Genomic DNA, 12,970 nt, shown 5'->3' on the forward strand with positions numbered 1-12,970 from the left:
GCTCTCTAACCTCTACCACCAACAAAGAGCAGAAAGCTCAAGGGAACTGCTTCCAAATTTCCCTCCAGTGACACGACAATCTGGTCTGAAGTTTGAAAAGCAAAATTCTGCAGATACTCTCTGACAAAAGGCCACCAACTTGAAACAAAGACTCTGTTTCTCTCCCTCCACAGACACGTACACATGCAGTAAGCATACAAACATATGAATTAGGAGCATAGAAAGCCACTTGGCCCCTTGAGCCTGCTCCGCCATTCAATAAGATTATGGCTGATCCGATTGCAGCCTCAACTCCACATTCCTGCCTCTCCCCAATACTCACTCATTAGTAAAGAATCTATCTACAAATATTCAATGAACCTGCTTCCACTGTCCTCTGGGGATGCAAGTTCCAAAGACACTGGACCCTCTGAGAAAAAAATTCTTCTCATCTCTGTCCTACATGGGAGACCCCCTATTTTTAAATTGTATTCCCTAGTTCTAGTCCCTCCCACAAGGAGATCCAGCATCCACCCTATCAAGTCCCCTCAGGATCCTATATATGTTAGAGATCATCTCTCATTCATCTAAACTCCAATGCATTCAGACCCAGCCTCTCCAACCTTTCCTCATACGATATAATACGGTTATATTTTATAAATGTAATTTTAATACAAAATTCCTTCATATTTGTAAATGGATGTCTTTGCTCACAGGCTATTATATTTACATATTGTATGGCTTAAAATACAACACGATTGTGTACATGTAGCCTTAAAGGATAAAGGGAAACATTGGATCTAATGCAGTTAGATCTCCAGAAGGCATTTGATAATTTAGCAAAGATAATTGTAGAAAATAAAAGCTCATGATGCAGGGAATATTGGCATGAGTACAAGATTAGCCAGCTAACAGCAAACAGAGAGTTGGCATAAATGGGTCTTTTTCTGCTTGGCAGTATGCAATGGTGGTGTGCCAGAGAGATCAGTACTGGGACCTCAACATTTTACAATTTATATAAATGACTTGGAAGAAGGGACCAAACATATGGTTGTGAAATTTGTTGATGACACAAAGATAGGTCACAAAGTAAGTTGTGAAGAGGACATAAAGAGGCAACAAATGGACATAGATAGGTTAAGTGAGAGAGCAAAGATCTGGCAAATGAAGTATAATGTCGACAAATGTAAATAAAGATGATCTAAATGGTGAGAAATTACAGAGCTCTGAGATTCAGAGGGATCTGGGTGTCCAAGTGCATGAATCACAAAAGGCTAGTATAAAATACAGCACATAATTAGGAAAGCTAATAGAGCGTCATCATTTATTGTGAGTGGAATTGATTACAAAGGTAGGGAAGTGATATTTCAGTTGTACAGGACACTCGTAAAACCATATTTAGAGTAATAGATGTATTCTAGTATTGGTCTCCATAATTAAGGAAAGATCTAAAAGCATTGCAAGTAATTCAAAGACGACTAAAACCTGGAACACATGGGTTGTGTAATGAGGAAAGGTTAGACATGCTAGACTCGTATTCATTGGAGTTTAAAAGAGTAAGAGGTGACTTGATTGAAACCTTTAAAATCCTGAGGGGTCATGACAGGATGGATGTGGAGAGGATGTTTTCTACTGTGGGAGAATCTAGAACTAGAGGTCACTGCTTAATTGGTCTATTTAAGTCAGATGATGTGAATTTTTTTCTCGGAGGGTCGTGAGTCTTTGGAACTTTGCTTCCACCGCCTTTTGAGAGAGAGAGAGTCTTTGAGCATTTTTAAGATAAAGGTGGATAGATTCATGATCACCAAACGGGTGATAGGTTATCAGGGGGGAGTTGGAAAGGCAGGGTAACCTGCACACAAATAAAGGCATAGAAAATTCCCACAGTGGAGACCAGGAAATGATTAACCGGTAGAATTCCTACACGTAAAGAGACAAGAGGAGGAGCAATGAGAGAAATCAAAGAAATAAACATGTATAATGCACAGGGTGTGGCAAGAGTTAAAATGGGGCAGGCAAGTATATTGGAAAGAATGAAAAACCAAGTTTTCAGACCATCCTACCAACATCTCTTATGCTTGCAGGAAGATGCAAAGGGTGAAGAGCTGAGGGGAAAAGAGTGAACAACAGGATCACAAAGGAATCAATCCCTTCAGAACTCAGAGTGGTGGAAAGAAGATGAGGCAGTGGTCAAAATGACAGAAGATGAGCTGCTGAATACAGAGGCTGTTGGGGTGGAAGGCGAGGACAAGGGAACTGTGCCACTCCCATGTAAACCTCCATTATATTCTGATGTTGCAGTGTGTTTTCCAGATGGTGATATTTCTTGTTATCATTGCTTGTATGAGAAAGAGAAAGGAGAGATACAGATAGAAGTATTTCACTAACTGATTAATGTAATCTCTGAATAACAAGTGTACTAAAATAACTAAGGATATTATAAATGCAAATAACTTTTTTCTCTTCTGGAACATTCAACTTCAGCTATGTGTTCTTATAATCAACTTACATAACCCATGTACAACTGTTATTGAATGTCCTTAAATTAAAATACTAAAAAAATTACATTAAAATAACCAGATTTGTTTTTACATTAACAAATGAAATGACATCAAGTAAAATTATCCTAAAAATAAAAACTTAAGTTTTAATATTTTATAACCTGTGTTAATGAATTATCTCAAATTGCTCTCACCACTATCATTCTGTATTCTTACACTGTTGCAATACTCAAAAATCTTTCTCCAGATAGAACCCAAGTTTAGGAGGTATAAAATCTATTATGCTGTTGAATGGTCACAGCATGAATTTCTCAATAGTAGTTTTGCGGATAAGGTAATGAAAGATGACTTAACAGATGATTTTACAACAAAGACTAGAGGAAAACACTTCTCCCTATAACAAGACAACACTGAATCATCTTGCTAGTTAAGATTCTGGCTGTCAATCTGCATTAAAAGCAAGAGATTGTATGATATGCTGAAAGCCAATGCTAAGTCAAGACTGCATAGCAACATGCTATAGAGATTTAGATAATCAAAATCATGAGAAAAGAAAGACAAAAGTAGACTTTGTAATAACACAGCTGGCCTAATCTTTCACATCACATCTTTTCACAACAGCATCAAAGTCAGTCGTGGTGCAGTTGCTGCCACTCTAGCCTCTTAATGAGCAGGGATTGCAACAATCCGAGTTCACACTCCAACGCAGTGGTGAGTGCGTGCAGCATTGTCGGAGGTGTTGTCTTTCAGATGATACATCAAACCATCAGACCTCTCGAGTGGACATAAAAGATCTCATATTTCCAAGAGCATGGAATTTATCCCTGGTATTTTGGCCAATATTTATCCTTCAATCAACATCACAAAAATAAAGTATCTGGGGTTATTGCCATATCTCTGTGAGAGTTTGCTGTGTGGTAATTGGCTGTTCCGTCTCTTACATTACAACATGACTAATTTTCCAGAAGCACTTAAATGGCTACAAGATGCTATGGGACAGCTGGTGCTTATGAAATGTTTTACGTTTATATAAATGTAATTTTTTTCCTCAAAACTCTACTGTGTCACAACTTTATCATTTGGTACCTAAAACTGGAGATGGCTACTTACAATTTCAGGCCTCAGGTGAATTTTGAGAGTGCAATGTGATATTTAGTGATCACAGTTGCATTTAAATGAGATGGGGCAGTCCAGACAAAAATGATGCTCTTCCTGTCAGGTGACACAAGGACCACTACTTATTCCAATGTAGTAAAACATTGGCATAAGCATCAAATGGACTGAAAAGGCACAAAGTAAGTGGTAATTCTATTGGCGTAATAGAAGATACAAACTAAACTGTAAAAAGGCCAAAGAGATGTACCGAACAATATATAACAATGACTGCTTGACCAAAGTGAGGCTGTGTAAATTTTAAATTTCATTGTTCACAAACTCCTCTGAATTTGTGTCATAATCTACAACATTCACACCCAGAAATCGTGCTACATATGCAGCATTCATGAGCTGTTTTGGCCTCCCAGAATCAATATGCTGTGGTATAGCTAGGTTAGATTTTTTTTTAAGTGCAATGATAGATTAAAAGAGAACCTTAAGTGTCAACAGAACCAGAATATCTCCAACTCCTGAAAGTCTTTTCAAACATTTTTCAACAAGCCAGAGTCCAACTTATAGGCTGAACGTGTTAAATTTTGAACTTATCTTATGTTCATTTAACAGCAATTAAATATGACCCCCAAAGAAACAACAGCTAGCATTTGTGCATGACATAATACAATGTTCACAGAATTTTTACAGTGCAGAAGGAGGCCATTTGGCCCATTATGTCTGCAACAGCTCTCCAAACGAGGATCGTGACTCAGTGCCATTCCCCTGCCTTTTCCCCATACCTCTGCACATTGTTTCTACTCAAGTAATTATCTAATGCCTTCTTGAATGACTCAATTGATTCTGCCTCCACCACACATTCCAGGTAGTACATTCCAGACCCAAACCACTCGCTGTGTGAAAGAAAAAATTCTTATATTTGCTTCTTTTGCAATTCTTTTTGAATCTGTGCTCTCTTATTCTTGATCTTTTACAAGGAGGAACATCTTCTCCCTAGCTACTCTGTCCAGCCCCTTCATAATTTTGAACATCAGATCGCCTCTTAGACTCCTTCTCTCCAAGGACAGCAGTTCCAGCCTCTCTAATCTATCCTCATAACTGAAATTTCTCAACCCTGGAACCATTCTTGTAAACCTCTTCTGCACTCTCGCCAATGGTTCACATCCTTCCAATAATGTGGTGCCCAAACTGTATACAATATTCCAGCTGAGGTCTAACCTGAGGTCTACAAGTTCAGCATAATCTTCCTGCTCTTGTTTTCTATGCCACTGTTAATAAAGTCCAGAATACTATATGCCTTATTAACTGCTCTGTCCACCAGTCCTGCCACCTTAAATGACCAATGCACATGTACACCCAGGTCCCTTTGCTCCTGCACCCCCTTAAGAATTTTATCCCTTATTTTCTATTGTCTCTCAATGTTCTTCCTATCAAAATGCATCACCTCACACATCACATTGAACTTCATCTGCCATCTGTCTACCCTCTTTCTATATTGTTTTGAAGTTCCACATTGTCCTCTTCACAATTTACAATGCCACCATGTTTTGTATCCTCCACAAATTTTGGAATTGTCCCCTGCACACTAAGAGCTAGTTCATTAATATGTATCAGGAAAAGCAAGGGTCCCAATACCAAGCCTGAGAAACCATCCTTCAGCCCGAAAAATATCCATTGATCGCTACTCTCTGCTTTCTATTATTCGGCCAATTTTGTATTCATGTTGCTACTGCCCTTTTGTTTCATGAGCTATAACATTTCTCATAAGTTTGAGAGAAAACTTGTACTGTATCAAATGCCTTCTGAAAGTCCACAAACACATCAACTGCATTACCCACATTGAGCCTTTCTGTTACCTCCTCAGAAAACGACAGCAAGTTAATCAAACATGATTTCACCTTCAGAAACCCATGTTGGCTCTTCCTAATCGATGTGGCTACTAATTCTATCCTGAATAATTGTTTCTAGAAGCTTTCCCACCACTTATATTAAACTGACTGGTCTGTAATTGCTGGGGCGATCCTTACAATCTTTTTTGAACAAGTGGGTAACACTTGCAATTCTTCAGTCCGCGACAACTCTCCAAATTCTAGAGGAGACTGGAAGATTATGGCCAATACCCCAGCAATTTCCATTCTCACTTCCTTCAATATCATTGAATATATCTCATCCAGTCCCAGTGCCTTGTCAGCTTTAAGTGCTGACAGTATCAACTTATCAATTTTAAACTCTTCTAGGGACAGAGTTTCATCATTTGTCGCTATGGCCGGTGTTGCTTCTACCTTCTACAGTTGCAACGTATTAATTTAATACCTCAAACATGCCCCCAGCCTCCATGTGCAAATTCCTTTTTTGATCTCTAATTGGCCCTACTCTTTTTACTATTTATATGCCTATAGAAGACTTTGTGATCCCCTTTACGTTGGCTGCCAGTTTTTCCTCACAATCCCCCTTCGCTTCTCGAATAGTGTCATAGCGGTTTACAGCATGGAAACAGGCCCTTCGGCCCAACTTGTCCATGCTGCCCTTATTTTTTAAAAACCCCTAAACTAATCCCAATTGCCCGCATTTGGCCCATATCACTCTATACCCATCGTACCCATGTAACTATCTAAATGCTTTTTAAAGACAAAATTGTACCCGCCTCTACTACTACCTCTGGCAGCTTGTTCCAGACACTCACCACCCTGTGTGTGAAAAAATTGCCCCTCTGGACACTTTTGTATCTCTACCCTCTCACCTTAAACCTATGCCCTCTAGTTTTAGACTCCCCTACCTTTGGGAAAAGATATTGACTATCTAGCTGATCTGTGCCCCTCATTATTTTATAGACCTCTATAAGATCACCCCTCAGCCTCCTATGCTCCAGAGAAAAAAGTCCCAGTCTATCCAGCCTCTCCTTATAACTCAATCCATCAAGTCCTGGTAGCATCCTAGTAAATCTTTTCTGCACTCTTTCTAGTTTAATAATATCCTTTCTATAATATGGTGACCAGAATTGCACACAGTATTCCAAGTGTGGCCTTACCAATGTCTTGTACAACTTCAACAAGACGTCCCAACTCCTGTATTCAATGTTCTGATCAATGAAACCAAGCATGCCGAATGCCTTCTTCACCACTCTGTCCACATGTGACTCCACTTTCAAGGAGCTATTAACATGTACCCCTAGATCTCTTTGTTCTCCCCAACGCCCTACCATTAACTGAGTAAGTCCTGCCCTGGTTCAATCTACCAAAATGCATCACCTCGCATTTGTCTAAATTAAACTCCATCTGCCATTCATCAGTCCACTGGCCCAATTGATCAAGATCCCGTTGCAATTGGAGATAACTTTCTTCACTGTCCACTATGCCACCAATCTTAGTGTCATCTGCAAACTTACTAACCATGCCCCCTATATTCTCATCCAAATCATTAATATAAATGACAAATAACAGTGGACCCAGCACTGATCCCTGAGGCACACCGCTGGTCACAGGCCTCCAGTTTGAAAAACAATTCTCTACAACCACCCTCTGGCTTCTGTCAAGAAGCCAATTTTGTATCCATTTAGATACCTCACCCTGGATCCCGTGAGATTTAACCTTGTGCAACAACCTACCATGTGGTACCTTGTCAATGGCCTTGCTAAGGTCCATGTAGACAACATCAACTGCACTGCCCTCATCTACCTTCTTGGTTACCCCTTCAAAAAACTCAATCAAATTTGTGAGACATGATTTTCCATTCACAAAGCCATGCTGACTGTCCCTAATCAGTCCTTGCATCTCTAAATGCCTGTAGATCCTGTCTCTCAAAATACCTTCCAACAACTTACCCACCACAGATGTGAGGCTCACTGGCCTGTAGTTCCGAGGCTTTTCCCTGCAGCCCTTTTTAAACAAATGTGCTTTTTCATGTCGCCTCTGAACCTTCTGTATCCCTCTTAGTTCTCAACTTTATTTTCTACCTGGCACCTGTAATAAGCACACTTTTCCTTCCTTAATTTCCAACCACTTTTTCACCCAGGGAGCTCTGCATTTGTTTGCCTTATACCTTGACTGTGTCCATCTGTTTTTAAGGTAACCCATTGTTCAGCTATGGTTTTTCCTGCTAACCTGTTCCTGTGTAAAGTTATGGACTTCCAAAAGGTGTTTGATAAAGTGCCATTTAACAAACTTGTCAGCAAAGATAAATCCCATGGAATGAGAGATACATTTGGCCGAGTGACAGGAAACAGTAATGGTGAACAGTTTTTTCCAGACTGGAGGAAGGGCTATAGTGGGGTTCCTGAGGACCACTGCTTTTCTTCATCTAACAACCCAAGACTTGTCCAGGCCACAATTACAGCATTTGTAGATGCCATAAAATTTGGAAATATTGTGAACAGTGAGAAGGATAAAGGCAGACTTCAAGAAAGATAGGCAAACACATGACAGAATAAATGTAATGCAGAGAAGTGTGAAGTGACATATTTTGGAAAGAAGAATGAGGAGAGGCAATACAAAATAAAGGGTACAATTCTAAAATGGGTGCAGGAGCAAAGAAAAGCTGGGGGTTTATGTGCACAAATCATTGATGGTGGCAGAGCAAGTTGAGGAAACGGTTAAAAAGGCACAGGAGATCCTGGGCTTAGAATACAAAAGCAAGGAAATTATGGTGAATCTTTATAAAACATTGGTTTGGCCTGAACTGGAGTATTGTCCAATTCTGGGCACTGCACTTTAGGAAGGATGTGAAGGCATCAGAGAGATTTACAAGAATGGTTCACGGGATGAGGCTCTTCAGTTACAAAGATAAATTTGGGAAGTTGGGGCTGTTCAGCTTTGAGAAGAGACGGTTAAAGAGAGATTTGAGAAGAGGGCTCAAAATCATGAGGAGTTTGGACAGATAGGGAGAAAATGATTCCATTGGCAGAAGGGTCGAGAATCAAAGGCCATTGCTTTAAACTGAACAATAAAATAACTAGAGGCAATAGGGGGAAGAAACTTTTTTCTTACACAACAATGGTTAGGATCTGGAATTCACTGCCAAAGAATGTCAGATTGGCATCCTTCCATCTGAGAGAGATGATAGGAATCCAACCCTAAACTTGGGTGAGGTCAGATGAGATCATCTAATGGCTGAAGAAGCCATTTCTGGAAAAGTGCAGTCTGCACAAGTGCCTCACATGAAATAAGAGCTGGGATGAAGTGTTCCCTCTATTTGATATTTTGGCAGCATAGCACAAGCAGGATTTGGAGACATAGGCTTCGCCAGCATCTGCATCTCCCTCTCTACCTTATGAACTGAATCCAAAAGAAGAACAAACCCTAAGTCTGGAGCACACTCAGTTGCAGGAGATGCTGGAAGCTGCTTGGTTAAAGGGAACAGCAGCTGCCTATAAGGCTCTGCTCCGGTAGTTCTGACTCTCCCATGCTGCTTATAAGGCTCTGCTCCAGTAGCTCCGACTCTCCCATGCCCGACGCACAAGGCAGCTTGACCCATAACTGGGACTTGGTTGATGGACATCAGGACATATCGACATGCTGATGGGTCTGCATATTGCATCTCTAGGTTGACAGGTCCTGCAAGATCCCTTGCAGTTCAGCTAAGGACTAAAGGGTGCCTTTTTACCACGTGTTACCACATGATGGATGTTGAAGACATCCATCATATTATAAATAACATGATGGAGGCAGGTTCAACCATGGTTTTCAAAAAAATAATTAGCTCACAGAGGTTTACAGCATGGAAACAGGCCCTTCGGCCCAACTTGTCCATGCTGCCCTTTTTTTTTAAGCTAGTCCCAATTGCCCGCATTTGGCCTATATCCCTCTATACCCATCTTACTCATGTAACTGGCTAAATGCTTTTTAAAAGACAAAATTGTACCTGCCTCTACTACTATCTCTGGCAGCTTGTTCCAGACACTCACCACCCTCTGTGTGAAAAAATTGCCCTTCTGGACACTTTTGTATCTCTCCCCTCTCACCTTAAACCTATGCCCTCTAGTTTTAGACTCCCCTCCCTTTGGGAAAAGATATTGACTATCCAGCTGATCTATGCCCCTCATTATTTTATAGACCTCTACAAGATCACCCCTCAGCCTTCTACGCTCCAGAAAAAAAAGTCCCAGTCTATCCAGCCTCTCCTTATACTTCAAACCATCAAGTCCTGGTAGTATCCTAGTAAATCTTTTCTGCACTCTTTCTATAATAGGGTGACCAGAACTGTGCACAGTATTCCAAGTGTGGCCTTACCAATGTCTTGTACAACTTCAACAAGACGTCCCAACTCCTGTATTCAATGTTCTGACCAATGAAACCAAGCATACTGAATGCCTTCTTCACCACTCTGTCCACCTGTGACTCCACTTTCAATGAGTTATGAACCTGCACCCCTAGATCTCTTTGCTCTGTAACTCTCCCCAACGCCCTACCATTAACTGAGTAAGTCCTGCCTTGGTTCAATCTACCAAAATGCATCACCTCCCATTTATCTAAATTAAACTCCATCTGCCATTCGTCAGTCCACTGGCCCAATTGATCGAGATCCCGTTGCAATCTGATAACCTTCTTCACTGTTCACTCTGCCACCAATCTTGGTGTCATCTGCAAACGGACTAACCATGCCTCCTATATTCTCATCCAAATCATGAATATAAATGACAAATAACAGTGGACCCAGCACTGATCCCTGAGGCACACCACTGGTCACAGGCCTCCAATTTGAAAAACAACCCTCTACAACCACCTTCTGGCTTCTGCCATTGCCAATTTTGTATCCATTTTGCTACCTCACCCTGGATTCCGTGAGATTTAACCTTATGCAGTAACCTACCATGTGGTATCTTGTCAATGGCCTTGCTAAAGTCCATGTAGACAACATCAACAGCACTGCCCTCATCTACCTTCTTGGTTACCCCTTCAAAAAACTCAATCAAATTTGTGAGACATGATTTTCCACTCACAAAGCCATGCTGACTGTCCCTAATCAGTCCTTGCGTCTCTAAATGCCTGTAGATCCTTTCTCTCAAAAATACCTTCCAGCAACTTACCCACCACAGATGTGAGGCTCACTGGCCTGTAGTTCCCAGGCTTTTCCCTGCAGCCCTTTTTAAACAAAGGCACAACATTTGCCACCCTCCAATCTTCAGGCACCTCACCTGTGACTATCGATGATTCAAATATCTCTGCTAGGGGACTCGCAATTTCCTCCCTAGCCTCCCACAATGTCCTGGGATACACTTCATCAGGTTCTGGGGATTTATCTACCTTGATGCGCTTTAAGACTTCCAGCACCTCCTTCTCTGTAATACGTACACTCCTCAAGACATCACTATTTATTTCCCCAAGTTCCCTAACATCCATGCTTTTCTCAACAGTAAATACTGATGAGAAATATTCATTTAGGATCTCACCCATCTCTTGTGGATCCACACATAGATGACTTTGTTGATTCTTAAGAGGCCCTACTCTCTCCCTAGTTAGTCTTTTGGTCTTTATGTATTTGTAGAAGCTCTTTGGATTCTCCTTTGCCTTATCTGCCAAAACACAATCTTGAATCCCTTTTTTGCCCTCCTGATTTCTCTCTTAACTCTACTGCTACACCCCCTATACTCTTCAAGAGTCACTTGATCCCAGCTGCCTATGCATGTCATGTGCCTTCTTCTTCTTCTTGACCAGGGTCTCAATATCCCAAGTCATCCAGGATTCCCTACTTCTACCAGCCTTGCCCTTCACTCTAAAAGGAATGCGCTTACACTGAACCCTGGTTAACACACTTTTGAAAGCCTCCCACTTACGAGATGTCCCTTTGCCTTCCCACAGACTCCCCCAATTCACTTTTGAAAGTTCTGGCCTGATATCATCAAAATTGGTCTTGCCCCAATTTAGAATCTTAACTTTTGGGCCAGACCCATCATTCTCCATAGCTATCTTAAAACATAAAATTGTGGTCAGTAGTCCCAAAGTGATCCATCACTAACACTTCTGTCACCTGTCCTTCCTTATTTCCCAAGAGGAGGTCAAGTTTTGCCCCCTCTCTAGGTCGGGCCATCCACATACTGAATGAGAAATTCCTCCTGAATACACTCATCAAATTTCTCTCCATCCAACCCTCTAATACTATGGCTGTCCCAGTCAATGTTGGGAAAGTCAACATCCCCTACTATTACCATCCTATTTTTCTTGGAGCGATCTGTAATCTCCTTACATGAAAAGAAAAAAAATTGCAGGGCTGTAGGGAAAAAGGGGAAATGGACTCAGTTCTTGCAGGGATCTGACCTGGACACGAAAAAGTTAAAGTTTATTTATTAGTCACAAGTAAAGCTTACATTAACACTGCAATGAAGTCACTGTGAAATTCCCTAAATGACCTCTTTCTAAGCTGTAAACATTGTGATTCTATTCTATGATACCATTTGACATAATGACAACAACATTTCCTGCAATCTGCTCACCATAAGACACTATTAAAAGGGCTAAGCATCAACTATGTAATGAACGATTTGTACGGAAATAAGGCTGGGCTTGAAGTTCTGCATACGTATGAGAAACAGTCAAGGAAAGAACCCCGATAGTAATTGGAAATCAGATCTATATGGGAGAGTAAGTGCCGCTGACATTAATGTTTACAAAGTGCCACAGTAAGTCGCATCAGTGTAGCATGTTGCTGATACAGTTTAAATCCTGCTGGTTGCACCCTCCCAGTTGCAATAAAGTATCCGCCTGGTCTCCCATCCACACACCAGCTTCCCGGCCCCTGAGCTTGTCCGGCGGTGCTGTAGGCCCGGCAATTCCCCCCCAAACCTTCAGCAAAATCGCTATTTCCCACGAACTACGCCCACAGGTTTGTTTCCTTTTTTCCGGTTGTCGCTGCCCGCACCAGCCCCACTGTAAGGCGAACTTCACAGAATGAAAAACTCTATCCCTCCCAACCACCGCGACCGCATTCCTTCGGCACCCACTCGCTTTTCTCTAACATAAATCCTGGCAAACGTTGTAAAAACCCGAGTGTTTTAAAAGAAAAGGCCCGGCTTTTACCTGAGTGAGTGTAAACTGCCCCGCCATGCTGTTTCCTACACTTTAGCCCATCATGCACTGAAAAAAGTTCGTGAACTTTAGGACCACAAATAAAATCTGGCACTGGATTTCCAGCTGGAATAGATTACTTTAGGGGTTTATCTCCATGCAGTTTTCTAACAAACAAATACAATTTTTTTTTAAAAGACACCAACCCCCCTCTCAGCCCATGCCAGTTCTTGAAAAGCAAGACTGGCCAATCTGGTGACCAATTATCTCTCAATCTTTTGTTATGTGTATTACCTAGAGGAGACTCCCCAAAGCCTGCTCGCCATCTACATGGCACAAGTCAGAAGTGTGGTGGAATAGTCTCTACTCACCTGGATGAGTGCAGCT

The 12,970-nt window shown here is 41.3% G+C and overlaps 1 protein-coding gene across 4 annotated transcripts in view; it reads right to left on the bottom strand.

Annotated features, from left to right (window-relative positions):
* Nucleotides 1-12,654, bottom strand: part of eps15 (epidermal growth factor receptor pathway substrate 15) — a 148,355-nt gene extending 135,701 nt beyond the window's left edge. For all 4 annotated transcript variants that reach the window (XM_078218556.1, XM_078218555.1, XM_078218558.1 and 1 more), the window contains exon 1: nucleotides 12,596-12,654. In XM_078218556.1, coding sequence (XP_078074682.1) covers nucleotides 12,596-12,622 — 27 coding nt within the window. In that variant the 5' untranslated portion in view covers nucleotides 12,623-12,654. The remainder of the gene's footprint in view (nucleotides 1-12,595) is intronic.
* Between the last annotated feature and the right edge of the window lie 316 nt (nucleotides 12,655-12,970).

This window comes from Mustelus asterias, chromosome 8, assembly GCF_964213995.1.
Source record: "Mustelus asterias chromosome 8, sMusAst1.hap1.1, whole genome shotgun sequence".
In the NCBI taxonomy this organism is placed as follows: Eukaryota; Metazoa; Chordata; class Chondrichthyes; order Carcharhiniformes; family Triakidae; genus Mustelus; species Mustelus asterias.